At 50.4% G+C, this 20,062-nt stretch overlaps 2 protein-coding genes across 2 annotated transcripts; one reads left to right on the top strand and one right to left on the bottom strand.

Annotated features, from left to right (window-relative positions):
* Positions 1 to 7,674: 7,674 nt before the first annotated feature.
* LOC129130342 (acidic mammalian chitinase-like) lies at positions 7,675 to 13,059 on the bottom strand. The gene is made up of 11 exons (XM_054648737.2): positions 12,942 to 13,059; positions 12,295 to 12,324; positions 11,116 to 11,317; positions 10,738 to 10,794; positions 10,468 to 10,633; positions 10,232 to 10,356; positions 9,971 to 10,094; positions 9,678 to 9,863; positions 9,129 to 9,248; positions 8,906 to 9,047; positions 7,675 to 7,972 (listed from the first exon to the last, which is right to left on the bottom strand). Exons 1-11 carry the CDS (start codon positions 13,057 to 13,059, stop codon positions 7,725 to 7,727), a joined length of 1,518 nt encoding a protein of 505 aa, XP_054504712.1. The 3' UTR covers positions 7,675 to 7,724.
* A 2,102-nt stretch (positions 13,060 to 15,161) lies between these two features.
* Positions 15,162 to 19,833, top strand: LOC129130343 (acidic mammalian chitinase-like). Its single transcript, XM_054648738.2, has 10 exons — positions 15,162 to 15,279; positions 15,897 to 15,926; positions 16,904 to 17,105; positions 17,410 to 17,466; positions 17,571 to 17,736; positions 17,848 to 17,972; positions 18,106 to 18,211; positions 18,286 to 18,471; positions 19,498 to 19,617; positions 19,699 to 19,833. Exons 1-10 carry the CDS (start codon positions 15,162 to 15,164, stop codon positions 19,831 to 19,833), a joined length of 1,245 nt encoding a protein of 414 aa, XP_054504713.2.
* The last annotated feature ends 229 nt before the right edge of the window (positions 19,834 to 20,062 follow it).

The raw sequence follows: 20,062 nt of genomic DNA, 5'->3' as shown, positions 1-20,062 counted from the left end.
TTTTATCCCCCTTTATTTTTTACCTCCCTTTTTTATCCCCTTTATTTTTTTACCCCCATTCTATCCCCTTTTTTATCCCCCCTTATTTTTTACCTCCCTTTTTTATCCCCCTTTATTTTTACCTCCATTTTTATCCCCTTTTTATCCCCCTTTATTTTTTACCTCCCTTTTTTATCCCCTTTTATTTTTAATTCCATTTTTATCCCCTTTGTATCCCCCTTTATTTTTACCTCCATTTTTATCCCCTTTGTATCCCCCTTTATTTTTTACCTCCCTTTTTTATCCCCCTTTATTTTTTACCCCCATTTTATCCCCTTTTTTATCCCCCCTTATTTTTTACCTCCCTTTTTTATCCCCCTTTTTTAACCCCCCTTTTTTCACCTTTCTATTTTTCTAATCCCTCTTTTCCAAAGCATCTGAAGTCCCCAATTCTCCTTTCCTCCCCCATAAACCTTCTGAATGCCCCCCCGAAAAAATGCCCCAGTTCTTCCTCAGCTCTCAAAACTCCCACATTTTTTGGGAGCCAAAGGATCTTTTCCCTTCCCAAAGGGGCCGCCGCTGCTTTGGAGAGGCTGAAACGAGGAGGAAAAAAAATCAAATTTAAAAAGAATTCTGGCGCAGAATTCCACCCCTCAGCAGCAAAACGCTTCCTAAAGAGAAAGGAAAATATTGTGCTGAGCACAGGGGAGGGGGGAAAAAAAAAAACCCTGGAGTGTTTATCCCTGGAGCTGACGGAGCCCAGCTGTTCCCTAATCCCAAATTCCCAAAAAAGGGCCGCGCTTCCCTCGCCTGACGCGGCCCCACAGACGTCAGCGGGAGCAGCAGGGAGCTCCAAAACAAATGACGTGGGAGCAAAAGCTCCCAGGGAGGGCTGGGGAGAACGGCCAGGCTGCCAAAGATGGAGATCCCGGCAGAATTCCAGCCCAGGGGAGCCCCGGGAATGTCGGGGGGCTGCTGGAGAGGGGCTGGGTTTGGAGGGGTCCTGGGGAGAGGAATGGCCAGGGAGGAGGGGGTGAATCCAGCCTGGGAGTGGAGGAGTGGGAGAGAGACAATCCCTGTTTTCCTGGCAGAAAATGGGGAATTGTCAGTGGGAAAACAGGTCCTGTTCCTAATGGACAGAGCCAAGGGGTGCTGCCCTTTATTTCTGGGGGAGAAATGAAGGATTGGGAAATAGAAGAGGAGAGAGGAACATCAGGGATGCCTGGAAGAGGGGATGAATCCAGCCTGGGAGTGGAGGAGTGGGAGAGAGACAATCCCTGTTTTCCTGGCAGAAAATAGGGAATTGTCAGCGGGAAAATGGGTTCTGTTCAATGTTCCAGTAATGCATGGGACCAGGGGATGTTCACTTCCCTGTGGGAGAAATAAAGGATTGGGAAATAGAAGAGGAGAGAGGAACATCTAGGGAGAGGGGGCTGAATCCAGCCTGGGAGTGGAGAAGGAGTGGGAGAGATTTAGTCCAGGGAATCTGGATTTTTCCTGGCAGAAAATGGGGAATTGTCAGCAGGAAAGCAGGTCCTGTTCCTAATGGACAGAGCCAAGGGGTGCTGTCCTTTATTTCTGTGGGAGAAATGAAGGATTGGGAAATAGGAGAGAAGAGAACATCCAGGAAGAGGGGGCTGAATCCAGTCTGGGAGTGGGGAAGGAGTTTCAGTTTCAATCTTTCAGTGAGAGATTCAGTTCAGGGAACCTGGGAAAAAACAGGGAATATCTGGCAGAAAATAGGGAATTGTCAGCAGGAAAACAGGTCCCGTTCTGTGTAACAGTTTTGTTTTCTTCCCTGTGGGAGAAATAAAGGATTGGGAAATAGAAGAGGGGAGAAGAATGTCAGGGATGTCTGGAAGAGGGGAAGGAGTGGGAGAGAGACAATCCCTGTTTTTCTGCCAGAAAATAGGGAATTGTCAGCAGGAAAATGGGTTCTGTTCCATGTTCCAGTAATGGATGGGACCACGAGGTGAGAGAAATAAAGGATTGGGAAATAGAAGAGGAGAGAGGAACGTCAGGGATGCCTGGAAGTGGGGAAGGAGTGGGAGAGATCCAGTCCAGGGAATCTGGATTTTTCCTGTCAGAAAATAGGGAATTGTCAGCAGGAAAATGGGTTCTGTTCCGTGTCCCAATAATGGACAGAACCAAGGGGTTCTGTCCTCTATTTCTGTGGGAGAAATAAAGGATTGGGAAATAGGAGAGAAGAGAGAAATGTCAGGGATGTCTGGAAGAGAGGATGAATCCAGCCTGGAAGTGAGGAAGGAGAGGGAGAGATCCAATCCCTATTTCCCTGTTTTCCTGGCAGAAAATAGGGATTTGTCAGCAGGAAAACAGATCCTGTTCCATGTCCCAGTTTTGTTTTCTTTCCTGTGGGAGAAATAAAGGATTGGGAAATAAAAGAGAAGAACATCCAGGAAGACGGGGATGAATCCAGCCTGGAAGTGAGGAAGGAGTGGGAGAGATCCAGTCCAGGGAAGGAAAAGTCCACATAACAAACTTCAAAAGATCCATTATTAGGTTAGTGGGGGAAATAATCTAAGTATCAGTTCTTAATTAAATAGTTTAGTCTTAAAAAGTCCTTGTGACAAAAAATAGTTCACCATTTTTACCTTACTAATAAAAAACCAAAAAACTCATAGTTATAGGGCTTTTTCACTAATAAAAAATAATAAGCACCTAAATCCAAACATCTCAAATACCTTCAATGCCAACCTCAAAAAATTAATACACCCTCAAAAGCCATAATCCTCCAAACCCTCCCCCTCTATATATTCCCAATTTCTGCATTCATTCCTTAATTTTAATTCAAGTTTTTAATTAATTTCCCTTAATTTTTCATGTCAGGTATTTCCCTTGCCCTGCTGACCTAAGCACCACTGAAGGAACAGGAAATTCTGTGCCAAAAAAAAACCCCAAAACCTTGAGGGGGATAAAAGGGTGGTGGGAGATAAACCCCATCCAGCAGGATTTGGAAAGAAAATTTCTGTTATTTCCAAACAAGGCCAGACAATGTCCCTGCCCCAGTGAAGGTCACTTTAAACCCCGCTCAGGAAAGCTGAACTGGGGGCTCAGCCTGGCTCCAGAGCTATTTTAAGCCCAGGGAAGTTGAAGGGCACCTGCTCCAGCAGGGAATGTTTTATTTAAAGGCTATTTGGTTGCTCAAGCTGGGCTCAAAATGTCATTAAATTATTAAAAATCCTTTTTTTTTTTTTTAAGCATCCATGCCACGTCCCTCATATCTTCCCCTCCAAGTTGTGTCTCTCTCCTTGATTCCTTGATTTTTTTCCCCTGCTTTTGCAGCATCTGTGAGCTTGGTTTTGGCCTGTTTTGGTCCTTTGCACTGCACCTCATTTCCTCCCAGACCATTTTGTTGGAGTCACTAAATAATCCTTAATTTTAACGAGCAGGAATCTGTGGATGTGAATGAGAGGAGCTCACACCCCCTGTGCTGGGGGGGATGTGATGATCCACAGCCATTTTTAAACCCTTTAATTTTATTTTTTGGGTGGTTTTGTTTGGTTTTTTTTGCTGGAAACGTGGGATCAGCTGGGCTGTCAGGGGTAAATATTTCATGGGAAGCTGATCCAGCCTCCCTGCCCAGATGGAGCAGGGATTAGGGGGCACAGGCAGATGTTGCCTCAGCACGAGGGTTTAAACTGGGATTAGATGGGCTGGGATGGGGCTGGGGGCCAGAGCATCCTGGGAGGGGTTCAGGGGGATTTCTCGTCCTAAATGAACCAAAAAAAGACTATTCTGGAAGTATAAAATGTATATAATTTTATACATTTTATATATATTTTATACTTCCAGAATAGTCTGGAATATTTACATATAGTATTTATATATATAGAATAGTATAGTATTTATATATATAGAATATATAAATACTTCTAGAATATATATATATATATATATTCTAGAAGTATTTCTATATTCTATATATGTATTCTAAAAGTATAAAAGTATAAAAGAAGTATAAAATTATATAAAAATTTTAGGTTTTGTCAGTAAGAAAGAAAAAGGTTGTAGGGGGAAGAGAAGTGTTTGTTCTAATTCTTATTCCTCTTTCCTTTAGTTAGTGTTCATAAATTTTTGTTCTAATTCTGATTTTGTTCTAATTCTTGTTACTCTTTGTTCTAATTTTTATTACTTTTTCTTTTAGTTCTAATTCTTATTACTCTTCCTTTTAGTTCTTATTACTCTTTCTTTTAGTTCTAATTCTCATTTCTCTTTCATTTTGTTAGTGTTAGTACATTTTTGTTCTAAATCTTGTTTTGTTCTAGTTCTTATTGCTCTTTTTAAAAAATTCTTATTACTCTTTCTTTTAGTTCTTATTCCTCTTTCTTTTTGTTCTTATTACTCTTTGTTCTAATTCTTATTCCTCTTTCTTTTAGTTCTAACTCTTATTCCTCTTTCTTTTAGTTACTGTTAATAAATTTTTCTTCATGTCCTTTCTAAAGTTTTAAGCCTAATTTACCTTTCTAATCTAATTAGAAATTCCATCTAATTCCATCTCACAACAAGAAACATATTCCATCTCCCAACAATAAATAAATTCTATCTCACAACAAGAAATAAACGAGTACATTCTGGTGAACACACTCATAATTATTAAATAGAGGGACACAGGAGGTGCTCCCAAGGTCCTGGTGAGGTCCAAACCTCAAAAAAACCAGGAGGAAATTCAGGATATCGTCCCCACACCCTGTGCTGGGGGATGGATTCACCCCCAGCTCTCCCAGTTTGTCCCAGGGCAGATGCTGGGAATTGGCAGGGTGGGAGCAGCTCCTGTTCCATGGGGAATCCTGTCTGGAGGCCCTAATTATTATTATTATTATTATTATTATTATTATTATTATTATTATTATTATTATTATTATTATATGTTATTCCCCTAAATAACAGCTGATATTAGTTCAGGCTGGGAGATGCTTTACCAATCCTAAATGGATTTTGGGAGATTACACGCTTTAATAAATCCAATTTTTAAGAGATCAGGGCTATATATATATATTAAAAAAAAATTTCATGCAACATAAGGTCCATAAAAAAAAAAAGATAAATAAAGGAAAATCCAGTGAAACAAATCTCCAATGATCCATGAGAAATTTCCTGAGCCAAAACAACACCCATGTGTCTGCTCATTCACATCAATCCAGCATTTCTGGAGCTCTTTTTGCCATCCTGCCCGGAGAGGCAGGAAGAAACTTTGGGATTGATTTGGGGATGGGTGGAGGGACCTGCAGCCCCTTCCCAGGAGCTCAGCACCTCTGGGAAGGCTCCAGGGAATGCCAGGGAGGTGCCAACCTCTGGGTTTTCTGTGATTGAAATGACCCCCAAGGTATTAAAAAGGTATTAAAAGGTATTAAAAGGTATTAAAAAGTCAACCCTACGACTGAAGAAGCTGAGATTCCTCAGCTCTGCTTTTCAAGGTTGTTTATTTTCTGTTATCTGTCACATTCTTTCTCTGACCTGCTGACATCTGTCCACACAAGGGTTGTGGCACAGTCCCTGCCCTTGGGGTGGTGTTGGCTTTTGATACTAAAAACTCCTGCACTTCATTTACAATAATTTCCCAACACCTATCACCTATGTTAGACAGTCTGTCTCTGCTCTAAAGCAATCCAAAAGTGCCACCAACACAGCAGAGGATGGAGGAGAAGAGAAGGAGAAGGAAGAGGAGAAGGAGAAGGAGAAGGAGAAGGAGAAGGAGAAGGAGAAGGAGAAGGAGAAGGAGAAGGAGAAGGAGAAGGAGAAAGAGGACAGGACACACCCAGATTCCTCCATCTTGCCTCTTGAACCCCCATCCTAAAAACCCCGAAATTCTACTTTTTCACCCTGTGACAAATTCACTCTACTCAACCCTTGTGGCCTGTACCTCCTCACACAAAGCTGGGAATTGTTTCCATGGTCTAAAATGGAAGGCACAGGTGGTTTTGACCCCGTGCCAAGGCCTCTGAGCTCCCTGCCAGGCTCTTGAGTCATCCAGGAATGTGCTGGGTTCCCACAGCCCAGCGGAGCCAGGGTTATCTGGGGAACAGGACAGGCAGAAATTGAGCTGGAGCTGTTTCACAACACCACAGAGAGCTCGGGGTTTGTTCACAGAGCAGGAGAACGAGGAGTGAGGGAAGATGTGAAAGATGGGAGGGACGTACAATGGGACAGGGCAGCAGGGCATGGAATCACCAGGGGAAAACTTGTCTGGGTCCCCCTCAAACATCCCCGGGGACAAGAGGGGGACAAAGGAGCCCGGAGGAGCCAGGGGAGGCGGCTGCAGCGTTTCGCAATGGGGTGAGTCAGAGCTGGTGCTCCGGGAAGGAGGGAGGCAGGAACCTCCCCCGGCAGGGCAGGGCTGGGAGCTGGAAATCAGAGCTGCAGCCACGGGCTGAGGAGAGGAGGGAAGTGGAATTCCAGGGGAAGGCGGAGCTGGGACTGGGGGAAACAGCTTGAAAATAGAGCCATTTATATTTATATTTATATTTATATTTATATTTATACTAATATTTTTATGTGTGTTTCTATTTCGATGTATATTTATATTTATATTTATATTTATATTTATATTTATATTTATATTTATATTTATATTTATATTTATATTTATATTTATATTTATATTTATATTTATATTTATATTTATATTTATATTTATATGTGTGCTTCTATTTCTATGTGTATTTAATTTATATTTATATTTATATTTATATTTATTTATACTAATATTTTTATGTATGTTTAGATTTATATTTCTCTGTATATTTCTATTTCTATGTATATTTCTATTTCTATTTATTTATCTATATTTATGGGTATAGGTATACATGTATTTGTTTATACTATTTATATTTATATTATATTTATGTTATGTTTATATTTATATAAATTTATATTTAGATTTCTATTTCTATTTAGATTTCTATTTAGATTTAGATTTATCTATATTTATGGGTATAGGTATACATGTATTCGTTTATACTTATTATACTTATTATACTTTATACTTATACATATAGATTTAGATTTAGATTTAGATTTAGATTTAGATTTCTATGTATATTTCTATGTTGATTGAGATTTAGATTTAGATTTAGATTTATTTATGGGTATAGGTATAGATGTATTCATTTATACTATTTATATTTATATTTATATTTATATTTCTCCACTGAGCTGGTGGGACTCAGAGAGAGAGGAGCTTTCCTGGCTGTCCCAAACAGGAAGAATGGCCTGTGGTGGAATGGAATGAACTTTTAAGGTCTCTTCTAACCCAGCCCACTCTGGGATTCCATGATTCCATGCCTCCCACAGGCTTTAAAACCCTGGAGAAACAAACTTTATCCTTTGTCTTTATCCTGGTTGTTTTGGGCTTTTTTTTTAACCTATCAAAGTGCTCCATTTCTATAAAATACTGCTAAAAAAATTCCTCTCCGCCTCAGATGTTGATTTGTGACCGAACAAAGAGGAGGAACAACAACTCAGTTTTCTGGCCTGCGACCACTTTTCTTCTCCAAATGTTGCCGGAAAATCTCTGAAAAACTGGAAGAAGAGCAGGCAACATTGACACCTGCTGTCGGGAATTTTAACAGCCACGCACTCCAGGACTCCCTGAGAGCCGAGAGCATGAAAACACCCAATAAATAAAGCTACAACAGAGAGGATTGCTTTGAGAAAGCTTTATTTAATCACGATTATTGCACACAATTAAATCCGAGGGATGGACTGGCTGGAAAAGGCTTTGGGAATCACTGGGGCCAGTTGCAGCAGGAGCAGGCGGGGTCGAAGACCAGCCCCTCCTCGCAGCTCTGCACGAAGGTCTGGCCGTTCAGGCAGCTGTAGAAGTTCCTCTTGTTGTTGGGGTCTGCGTAGATCCCGTTGGGTTTCCCGGCACAGAATCCAGAGCCGCCGGAGCCGCCGGAGCCGCCGGAGCCGCCGCTGGTGGTGGTGGGAGCCTCAGTGATGGGAGGAAGGGGCTCAGAGGGGGGAACGCAGTCTGGAATGCAAGAATCCAAGCAGGAAAAGGTTTATTCTCATGTTCCTGGTGTTTCATCCCTCCCACACCTCCATAGGAAGGTTGGGAGTCTCCATCAAGGAGCTGCTCCATGAAGGAACTGTTGCTGGTGGTGGTGGTGGAAGCCTCAAATGGGAGGAGGGGGGGACACGGTCTGGATTTAGGCAGGAAAGGGTTGGAAGTGTTTGATTCCACCCCATCCTTCATAGGAAGGTTGGGAGTCTCCATCAAGGAGCTGCTCCACAAGGAGCTGCTCCTGCTCCTGGTGGTGGTGGTGGTGGGAGCCTCAGTGATGGGAGGAAGGGGCTCAGCAGGGGGAATGCAGTCTGGAATTCAAGAATCCAAGCAGGAAAAGGTTTATTTTCATGTTCCTGGTGTTTCATCCCTCCCACACCTCCATAGGAAGGTTGGGGCTCTCCATGAAGGTTGGGGGTCTCCATCAAGGAGCTGCTCCTGCTGCTGGTGGTGGTGGGAGCCTCAGTGATGGGAGCGGGGGGAGACAGTCTGGAATTTAGGCAGGAAGGGGTTGGAAGTGTTTGATTCCTCCCCATCCTTCATAGGAATTTTGGGAGTCTCCATGAAGGAGCTGCTCCTGCTGGTGGTGGTGGTGGTGGTGGGAGCCTCAAATGGGAGAAGGGGGGACACAATCTGGAATTTAGGTAGGAAGGGGTTGAAGTGTTTGATTTCTCCCTGTCCTTCATGGGGAGCTTGAGAGTCTCCATGAAGGAGCTGATCCTGTTGCTGCTGGTGGTGGTGGTGGGAGCCTCAGTGATGGGAGGCAGGGGCTCAGATGGGGAACACAAATCTGGAATTTGGGTGGAAAAAGGTTCATAATGTTTCATCCCTCCCACACCCCCATAAGAATTTTGGGAGTCTCCATCAAGGAGCTGCTCCTGCTCTCCTGGAGCCACTCACCGCCACTCTCCAGCCCCAGGCCCTTCTTCAGGGTGGAGATCAGGGGGTATTTGCCTTCCTTGCAGAAATCCCCAGTGAAGTCATCCATGTCCAGGGCCCACACCATGGCTCCTCCAAAGTTGTTCTTCTTCAGCCAGTCCACCTGTGGGGAGGAAAGTCCCGGTGAGCCCCAGGAATTGATCCCACAGGAGAATCCAGCCCCATCCCAGCACTGCCCCCAGACCTTGAGGCCAAAGCTCTTGATGTTGTCGTAGCCGACCCATTCACTGCCCTTGTAGGCGTAGGGGACATCCTGGGGTTCATCCCAAGCCTGGGTGGCTCCAGAGCTCAGGAGAGAGCAGATCTAAGGAGAAGGAAGCAGGAATGTTATCCATGAAAAAGGAAAAAGCCCAGGCTCTGCCCTTTCCTTGGCTTCATCCTCGGTTTTTGTGCTGCTTCCCCATTGCCTGAGTACACAGCTCCTTCCTGGTGATTCCATGGAGAGCTCTGTGCCTGAGCCATGCAGAGAACTCCATGGGAGCTTCCTGATCAATTCCTTCAAATGAAAACTCCATGGGAGCTTCCTGATCAATTCCTTCAAATGAAAACTCCATGGGAGCTTCCTGATCAATTCCTTCAAATCAAAACTCCATGGGAGCTTCCTGATCAATTCCTTCAAATGAAAACTCCATGGGAGCTTCCTGATCAATTCCTTCAAATCAAAACTCCATGGGAGCTTCCTGATCAATTCCTTCAAACGGTTTGAGCGAGGAATGTGATGGAACATCCCTACCTCGTAGTAAGCCAGAGTTCCAGCCTCCCTGGTGTAGGGCCCAGCGGGGCCAGGGCCGGATGCTGGAGCCCCAACAGAGGTGTCAGATGGGTTCTGCAGGGTGAAGCTCTTTCCATAGGTTGGGAATCCCACAAGGAGCTTCTCAGCTGGGGCACCATTGCTCTTCCAATAATTCATGGCGTATTCCTGCAAGAAACCAGTCCCACTCAAGCCTTTGCTAGGATTTGTAGGATGAATTCCTCGAAATCTCACCCAGGATCTGGGAGCTGTGAGTGTCCCAGAGAAGCACTTACAACGTTGAAGTATTTGTAGTCGCCGCTGTCAGCAGGGCCAGCAAACAGGGGGCTGTTCTCGCCCGTGTTCCTCTCCCAGGAGCCGTGGAAGTCGTAGGTCATGACGTGGATGTAATCCAGGTACCTGCAGGGAGAGGGGCTCGGTCCTCACCTGAGGGCCTGGAGCTGCCCATCACCCCCCCTTCCTCAGGGGCTCTTTCACTTCAGCACTCCCAGGGAACCCCCCCAAATCCCACCAGGGACCCCAGGTTGGTCACTCACTTGCCAATCTCAGCGATCTCGTAGCCAGACTGGATGGTGGAGAGTCCTGCAGCAACAGCAGCAGTGACCATGAGCCGGGGCCTGTTGGTCTGCTTGGCTTCCTGCTCGAAGGCTGCCACCATTTCCTGAGGGATCCAAGGCACAGGAATCACCTGGGGGCTCTCAGATGGGGCTTTGCAGCCACTCAGGGCTCACAGGCCAGAGCTGTGGCCAGCAGAGCCTGGAGCCAAGCCCACCTTAACCAGGACGGTGAAGAGAGACTTGTCCTGGGCAGGGCTGCCCCTGGAGCCGGGGTATTCCCAGTCCAGGTCCAGCCCATCAAACTGATACTGGCGCAGGAATTTGATGACGGAGTTGATGAAGGTCTGGCGGTTCTGGGGCGTGGAGACCATGGTGGAGAACCTGGGCAAGCAGAGCAGGAGAGAGGTGGGGTTTCCATGGAGCCCCTTCCTCTTCTCATTTTGTTCCTACGTTGCTGTTTAGGGCTGGACATGGTTTGAACTCACTTGGCTGTGCCGAAATTCCATCCTCCAATGGCCAGAAGGGTCTTCAGATCTTTGTTCCTGCAGGGGAAGAGGCAGGACCCTGAGTTACTGCATGTCATAGAATCACAGAAGAGATATCCACAGCACCTCTGAGCTGCTAGCCCCATGCTCAGAGGATGGAGCTGTCCCCATGTCCTGCCTTGGCTGTGTCTCTGTCCCTCTTTGCTCAGCATCCTTGTCACTGAGCTGAGAGTGAAGCAGAGGGAAGGACTGGGAGAGAGCAGAGAAGGGCACAGGAAGGAGCAGAGAAGGGCACAGGAGGGAGCAGAGAAGGGCACAGGAGGGAGCAGAGAAGGGCACAGGAGGGAGCAGAGCCCTGCTGGGGCTCCCAGCACTCACTGGTTCTTGAGGCCATTGAAGGACTTGTAGAGGGTCTCGTCGTTCCACTCGTAGGTGGTGATCTCGTTGTTGTTCATGCCGGCAAAGGCGTAGATCAGGTGGTTGCACAGGCAAGGGTCGACATTTTCGGGGGTGAACTTGCCCAGGCCAGGCCTGTACTGGGCCCAGTTGGTGAAGTAACAGGTCAGCACATAGGCAGTGCCTGCGGGGAGACAGCGGCCATGGAGGGGCTGCAGTGCCCAGCACGGCCCGGCCCTGGGCACGGCATCGTCCACGATGGGCACAGCTCCTGTGCCAGGCTGCAGGGCAAGATCTGTTCCATTGCCATCTGGATGGCAGCTGACTTTTGTCAAGTGGGCAGTTTGCCTTATCTCCTCCCTTGGGAGGGGACACCTGCTGATAACAGCCATTGACTATGGCTGATAAGAGCTACAGCATCCCCCTGGGAGATGTGAGCCCACAGGGAGGAGCCAAGCATTCCTATCTAGATAGAATCTGGAGATTCTGGAACACCAGCACAGCTTCTGCACTGGATTGCCCAGAGGAACAGCAGCTGCCTCTTGCCCTGGATCTTCAGAGGCAGAGACTGCACCTTTCTCCAGGATCCCTGCTCCAGCAGAACCAGCCCTGGCACTGCAGGAGGGCTGAGCCACAATTCCAATGGTTCTGCTGCCCACACCCTGACCCACAGGGTGTCAGGCTGGGTTCTGACTCTGGCAGTGTTGTTCTAGTGTACTGCACTATTTATTTCATCTTTTTCTTTTCTTCCCTCTTAAAGAACTGTCATTTCCTGCTCCCACATTTTTTGCCCGACAGCCCCTTAATTGAAAATTTACAGCAATTCACAGGGGTGGGGAGGGATGACATTGCCCATTTCAGGCGAGGCTCCTGCCTTCCTCAGCAGACTCCCGGCTTTCCAAACCCAGACACCTCCGTGTGCGGGGCACAGCTCCGCCAAAGGCAGCGGGGCCGGGCGCCCTGGGCCACCCTGGGGCACCCCGGGCTCCCCCCAGCCCCGCAGCCCCAGCCCTTCCTCCCCGGGCTGGGCAGGGCCGGCTCAGCAGCCCCGGGCCCGCAGCTCCCGCCCCGCTCCGGCCCCGCTCGGGCCCGGCCGGGCCGGGGGCAGCGCGGGGGCAGCGGCGGCTCCGGCGGGGGCTGCGCCCCAAGAGCGGCACCTACCGAGCTGGGCGTTCAGCAGCAGGGCCAGACCTGGCAGGGCACAAGGAAACAGCACACGGTCACTGCTGGGCCTCGCCAATGCAAACCCTGCAGCAAGGCTCTGCTCCCAAGCTCAGGCACAAGAGCTTCGCTGACATTTCTCCATGCACTTCATTTCTCCAATGAAATAATGTAAAAGCACAGAGAAGAACCCAAACAGATGCCAAAGGAATCATTTGGTTTTTAGGTTTAAGTCTGAAAGCACATTTCCATTGCAGCCTGCAATGAACCCCGTCCATGCTCAAGCACAAGAGTTTCACTAACATTTCTCCATGCACTTCATTTCTCCAATGAAATAATGTAAAAGCACAGAGAAGAACCCAAACAGATGCCAAAGGAATCATTTGGTTTTCAGGTTTAAGTCTAAAAGCACATTTCCATTGCAGCCTGCAATGAACTCTGTCCATGCTCAAAGCAGAACAGATCCCCAACCACAGCCGCGCTAAAGAAGAGAAATTTCCCTCCCCAAAGGCAATTGAGAAATCTTGGAGAGAACAGAGAGAGCAGCGTTTTTATCCCTCCAGCCCCTGAGCAGGCAGCAGAGCAGCAGTGCCAGAGCCCCCAGCCCTGCTCAGGAGGGCTCAGAGCTGCAGCCCAGCAGCACTCACCGGTGAGCAGAGTGAGCTTGGCCATCTTGGACCAGACTGATGTGCTCGGGCTCTCTCCCTCTTTTATACCCTGCTCCTCTCTGCTGCCAACGTGGGACCGACAGGGATGGACAAACATTACGAAACTTGGCAGGGAGCAGTGTCACCAAACCTGACACCAGCACAATGGGCCTGGGCTCTCCAGCTGCAGGGGTCACTGCCGTGGGGCTGTGCCACGTCCTGCTGCTGCAAGGGCAGATAAAGAACGGGATTAGATTGCTGGGATTGTTCAAATGTTGTTCTAACCACAGCTCTGCGTCCCCGCAGGGACCGATGGCTGCAGGGCCTGACCTTGTGCTGTCCTTGAGCCCTTCCCAGGGGCTGGCACTGCCAAAGCCCAGCTTGGGTGCCCTTGGTGGCAGCGGCCCCAGGCAGGGCTGAGCGGGGCTCTGGCTCCAGCTCTGGCCCTGCTGGGGGCTCTGGGCTCACTCGCTGTGGGCAGAGGGACCCTGGTGCTCTGAGCTCTGCCGGGCTCTCCTCAGGGAGCAGACACGAGGAGTCCCATCACTAAAGGAAAATCACATCACTTTTTACTCTTCTCTGGAAGCAGACGAAGTTTCTTTATTTCTTAGAGGTAAAACTCCACAAGGCAGACCTTGGAATGTGAGGCCAGTTAATTTTCCTCTCACATTTGTCCCCTCCTCTTCCTTCTCAGCTCTTTCCCAAACTGCAACATCCCCATGTTGCTGAGCATTCCCATTTTTCCCCAAGTGAAGCTCCATCAGCTGAATGCCTCAAAATATCCTTTCCACATTTTATTTCCATTTTCTGTCCAGATGGAGACTCCAAGCTCTCCCCCTGTGTGAGGAGACTGGGGATTTCTTCCCTTTTCCCCACTCAGGAGTGGGGACACATCTGTGTCCCTGCACTGGGAGGTTTAATTCCCTGTGGGGTGACATGAAGGTGACTTTCCAGGAGGTCACCCAGCCTTGGATGACTGGAATCCTGGAAAACAGCCTGGTATCAGATGCTGGCTGACCTGCAGATTAAAATGTGCCACCCTGAGCCTTTGGGATTTGATGCAGGCACGGGGTGGGATATGGCTGATAACAGGACAACATCCTCAAGGAGTATTTTTCCAATGTTTTTCTTGGTTGATAAAGTCACAGGGTACAAATTCAACAGGGATAGAGCTGGAAAATCCTGCCCTCAGTGACCTCTGGAGCATTTTCAGCTCTGTTATCCAGGGAAGGTGTTTGGGTATAGAAATGAGAGCATTTGGGACAGGCTCAAGGACAGTGATTTGTTTTCATGTGGGGGTAACAAATCCTGGAGTTTTCCTTCAGGACTTTTCGTCCCCTTCTCCTGTTCTAACAAAGGTGGTTTGCTGTGGGTTCCCTGGGAGTGCTGGGAGGTAACAAAGGGAACAAGAATTGGTCCTTGCTGAAAGAATTCCAGTTAAAAAGAGCAGACAGGGACCTTCCAACTATTCCAGTGTTGGGTTGCAGAGAGATTTCACCACTCTGGGTTTTTCCTGCTGCATCTTTCCAGTAAAACTCTCATCCTCCCCATTCCATTGGCTGCTGGGAACACCAACACTGGAATTACCAAAACAGAGGTGTGGCACAAGGCTTGATGCAAACAAAGTGAATCAGAATCAGCTTCTGCTGTGTTGTCCTCCCACTTGCTCTTGTGACCAGGGGTGTCAGGAGATTAGGGAAAGAAGATGACAAAAACAACGCTTCTTACAGAGGAACTGTTCTTTTATCAGGTGGAGAATGACTCAGTAAAAAGTGATGTGGTTTTCCTTTAGTGATGGGAATCCTCGTGTCTGCTCCCTGAGGAGAGCCCGGCAGAGCTCAGAGCACCAGGGTCCCTCTGCCCACAGCAAGTGAGCCCAGAGCCCCCAGCAGGGCCAGAGCTGGAGCCAGAGCCCCGCTCAGCCCTGCCTGGGGCCGCTGCCACCAAGGGCACCCAAGCTGGGCTTTGGCAGTGCCAGCCCCTGGGAAGGGCTCAAGGACAGCACAAGGTCAGGCCCTGCAGCCACCGGTCCCCGCGGGGACGCAGAGCTGTGGTTAGAACAACATTTGAACAATCCCAGCAATCTAATCCCGTTCTTTATCTGCCCTTGCAGCAGCAGGACGTGGCACAGCCCCACGGCAGTGACCCCTGCAGCTGGAGAGCCCAGGCCCATTGTGCTGGTGTCAGGTTTGGTGACACTGCTCCCTGCCAGGTTTCGTAATGTTTGTCCATCCCTGTCGGTCCCACGTTGGCAGCAGAGAGGAGCAGGGTATAAAAGAGGGAGAGAGCCCGAGCACATCAGTCTGGTCCAAGATGGCCAAGCTCACTCTGCTCACCGGTGAGTGCTGCTGGGCTGCAGCTCTGAGCCCTCCTGAGCAGGGCTGGGGGCTCTGGCTCTGCTGCTCTGCTGCCTGCTCAGGGGCTGGAGGGATAAAAACGCTGCTCTCTCTGTTCTGTCCAAGATTTCTCAATTGCCTTTGGGGAGGGAAATTTCTCTTCTTTAGCACGGCTGTGGTTGGGGATCTGTTCTGCTTTGAGCATGGACAGAGTTCATTGCAGGCCGCAATTGAAATGTGCTTTTAGACTTAAACCTGCAAACCAAATGATTCCTTTGGCATCTGTTTGGGTTCTTCTCTGTGCTTTTACATGGAATCGTTGGAGAAATGAAGTGCATGGAGAAATGTTAGCGAAACTCTTGTGCCTGAGCATGGATGGGGTCCATTGCAGGCTGCAATGGAAATGTGCTTTCAGACTTAAACCTAAAACTCAAATGATTCCTATGCCATCTGTTTGGGTTCTTTTTGGTGCTTTTACATTATTTCATTGGAGAAATGAAGTGCTTGGAGAAATGTCAGCGAAGCTCTTGTGCCTGAGCTTGGGAGCAGAGCCTTGCTGCAGGGTTTGCATTGGCGAGGCCCAGCAGTGACCGTGTGCTGTTTCCTTGTGCCCTGCCAGGTCTGGCCCTGCTGCTGAACGCCCAGCTCGGTAGGTGCCGCTCTTGGGGCGCAGCCCCCGCCGGAGCCGCCGCTGCCCCCGCGCTGCCCCCGGCCCGGCCGGGCCCGAGCGGGGCCGGAGCGGGGCGGGAGCTGCGGGCCCGGGGCTGCTGATCCGGCCCTGCCCAGCCCGGGGAGGAAGGGCTGGGGCTGCGGGGCTGGGGGGAGCCCGGGGTGCCCCAGGGTGGCCCAGGGCGCCCGGCCCCGCTGCCTTTGGCGGAGCTGTGCCCCGCACACGGAGGTGTCTGGGTTTGGAAAGCCGGGAGTCTGCTGAGGAAGGCAGGAGCCTCGCCTGAAATGGGCAATGTCATCCCTCCCCACCCCTGTGAATTGCTGTAAATTTTCAATTAAGGGGCTGTCGGGCAAAAAATATGGGAGCAGGAAATGACAGTTCTTTAAGAGGGAAGAAAAGAAAAAGATGAAATAAATAGTGCAGTACACTAGAACAACACTGGCAGAGTCAGAACCCAGCCTGACACCCTGTGGGTCAGGGTGTGAGCAGCAGAACCATTGGAATTGTGGCTCAGCCCTCCTGCAGTGCCAGGGCTGGTTCTGCTGGAGCAGGGATCCTGGAGAAAGGTGCAGTCTCTGCCTCTGAAGATCCAGGGCAAGAGGCAGCTGCTGTTCCTCTGGGCAATCCAGTGCAGAAGCTGTGCTGCTGTTCCAGAATCTCCAGATTCTATCTAGATAGGAATGCTTGGCTCCTCCCTGTGGGCTCACATCTCCCAGGGGGATGCTGTAGCTCTTATCAGCCATAGTCAATGGCTGTTATCAGCAGGTGTCCCCTCCCAAGGGAGGAGATAAGGCAAACTGCCCACTTGAGAAAAGCCAGCTGCCATCCAGATGGCAATGGAACAGATCTTGCCCTGCAGCCTGGCACAGGAGTTGTGCCCATCGTGGGCGATGCCGTGCCCAGGGCCGGGCCGTGCTGGGCACTGCAGCCCCTCCATGGCCGCTGTCTCCCCGCAGGCACTGCCTATGTGCTGACCTGTTACTTCACCAACTGGGCCCAGTACAGGCCTGGCGAGGGGAGGTACACCCCCGAGAACATCGACCCCAACCTTTGCAACCACCTGATCTACGCCTTCGCCGGCATGAACAACAACGAGATCACAACCTACGAGTGGAACGATGAGACCCTCTACAAGTCCTTCAATGGCCTCAAGAACCAGTGAGTGCTGGGAGCCCCAGCAGGGCTCTGCTCCCTCCTGTGCCCTTCTCTGCTCCCTCCTGTGCCCTTCTCTGCCCTTCTCTGCTCCTTCCCAGTCCTTCCCTCTGGTTCACTCTCAGCTCAGTGACAAGGATGCTGAGTGAAGAGGGACAGAGACACAGCCAAGGCAGGACATGGGGACAGCTCCATCCTCTGAGCATGGGGACAGTGGCTCTTGGCCTTTCCCACCAAAGTGACCCAGGCTGAAAGGCCACAGTGACACCAAACCCTTGGGGTCATTCCGGTTCCTCTCCCTTCCTTGCAGGAACAGGAACCTGAAGACCCTTCTGGCCATTGGAGGATGGAATTTCGGCACACAGAAGTGAGTGCAAACCAGCTCTTTCCAATAATGACCCCTGGTAGAGGGAGGGAAAGCAGGAAAAGGCAGGATTCCAACCCCACCTCTCTCCTGCTCTGCTTGCCCAGGTTCTCCACCATGGTCTCCACGCCCCAGAACCGCCAGACCTTCATCAACTCCGTGGTCAGGTTCCTGCGCCAGTACGGATTCGATGGGCTGGACCTGGACTGGGAATACCCCGGCTCCAGGGGCAGCCCTGCCCAGGACAAGTCTCTCTTCACCGTCCTGGTTAAGGTGGGCTTGGCTCCGGGCTCTGCTGGCCACAGCTCTGGCCTGTGAGCCCTGGGTGGCTGCAAAGCCCCATCTGAGAGCCGCCAGGTGATTCCTGTGCCTTGGATCCCTCAGGAAATGGTGGCAGCCTTTGAGCAGGAAGCCAAGCAGACCAACAGGCCCCGGCTCATGGTCACTGCTGCTGTTGCTGGAGGACTCTCCACCATCCAGTCTGGCTATGAGATCGCTGAGCTGGGCAAGTGAGTGACCAACCTGGGTTCCCTGGTGGCTCTGGAATGGGTCCCTGGCATTGAAAGCCCCTGAGGGACCCCCAAGTTCAGGGGCTGTGGGGTGATGCAGCCCCAGGTGAGGACAGAGCCCTGCTCCCTGCAGGTACCTGGATTACATCCACGTCATGACCTACGACTTCCACGGGCCCTGGGACGGCTCCACGGGCGAGAACAGCCCCCTGTTCAGCAGCGGCAGCACCCTCAGTGTTGTGAGTGCCTTTGGGGCCTCTGGCCCGGGGCTCCCCTTGCCACAGCCCAGCCTGAACCCTGCTGCCTTTTGCAGGAATACGCCATGAACTACTGGAAGAACAACGGCGCCCCAGCCCAGAAGCTGCTGGTGGGATTCCCAACCTACGGAAAGAGCTTCACCCTGCAGAACCCATCCAACACGGCCATCGGAGCCCCCAGCTCCGGGCCTGGCCCTGCAGGGCCCTACACCAAGGAGGCCGGGCTCCTGGCTTACTACGAGGTGTGTGAGGGACTCATCCTGGACTGCAAGGACAGCCCAGACACTGCTGGCACTTCCAGCACGGAATTCCTTACCTGGCCCACATTCCTATTGGAATATCACCAATATGGCCAGACAGGACGTGCCTGGGCTTGTCTGGCCCTGCTGCTGAACCAAACAGCGGCCACTGTGGTGTTTCACCCCACAGACACTTTTGGCTGGCTGGGTTCTGCAGCTGGGCGTGTGGAGACAAGTCCAGGCCTGCAGGAACTCTGGTGGTGGGATGGAGCTTCCTCCCTTAAGAGGGTTTGCTCCAGAGACACTTTTGGCTGGCTGGGTGTGTGGTGTTTCACCCCACAGACACTTTTGGCTCCCTGGGTGTGTGGTGTTTCACCCCACAGACACTTTGGGCTGGCTGGGTGTGTGGTGTTTCACCCCACAGACACTTTTGGCTGCTGAGTGTGTGGTGTTTCACCCCACAGACACTTTTGGCTGCCTGGGTGCTGCAGCTGGGCCCTGCAGACAAGTCCAGGCCTGCAGGAGCTCTGGTGGTGCTGGGATGGAGCTTCCCCCCATACCAGGGGCTGCCCCTCAGGTTTCCCTCTGTGGAGAAGCTTTCAGGCCATGGTGAAGGAAAGGAGTCGGTTCTGATGGAGGGTTTGGATCCAGAGCTTTATTCTGGCCCTCAGGCCTCTGAATGCAGCACCAGCTCCCACAGAACTCCCTGAGCCCGTGGCTGCTGCTCCTTTAAACCCGGGGAGAGGGGCAGGGAAGGGGCAGGGAGGCACCAAGCAGGGACAGGAGGGGAGGGACAAAGGGACAAAGGACACCTGGATGGCCCAATGACCCCCAGGGGTAGAGGGCATCCTTTGGATCTGCCAATCCCTTCTGGAATTCCAGGATTTCAGTGCTGGGAGGGGTCAGGGAAGGGAAAGGAGAGGTGTCTGACACACCTGGGGAGGGAATCTTCAGGGAGAAACCTGAAGGGGTATCTGAGGCAAACCATGGCATCACACCACAACACATCTCCACTGCTCTTCCTCCCAGATCTGCACCTTCCTGAGCTCTGGAGCCACCCAGGCTTGGGATGCCCCTGAGGATGTCCCCTATGCCTACAAGGGCAGCGAATGGGTCGGCTACGACAACGAGAGGAGCTTTGGCCTCAAGGTCTGGGGGCAGTGCTGGGATGGGGCTGGATTCTCCTGTGGGATCAATTCCTGGGGCTCACCGGGATTTTCCTCCCCACAGGTGGACTGGCTGAAGAAGAACAACTTTGGAGGGGCCATGGTGTGGACCATCGACCTGGATGACTTCACTGGCACCTTCTGCCACCAGGGCAAATACCCCCTGATCTCCACCCTGAAGAAGGGCCTGGGGCTGTGAGCGTGCAGTGAGTGACGGGGAGGGACATGGGCTGTGCCCCCCAAAGGACACAGAGGGGTGGGCAAGGGGGCATTGCAAACGTCATCCCTTCCCCCGTGTGAAAAACAATACTCACTTCCAAAAAATTTTAAAGATTTATTAAAACCTTATCAAAAATAGAACAGAAGACTGAATAGAGAAAATTTAAAGGGTTTTTTCCACAGCGTGTGCTCGTGTACACAATGGAGGT

The sequence above is a fragment of the Agelaius phoeniceus genome, chromosome 25 (genome assembly GCF_051311805.1).
Source record: "Agelaius phoeniceus isolate bAgePho1 chromosome 25, bAgePho1.hap1, whole genome shotgun sequence".
NCBI classification, from domain to species: Eukaryota; Metazoa; Chordata; class Aves; order Passeriformes; family Icteridae; genus Agelaius; species Agelaius phoeniceus.
This window is presented reverse-complemented; position numbering and strand designations above follow the sequence as displayed.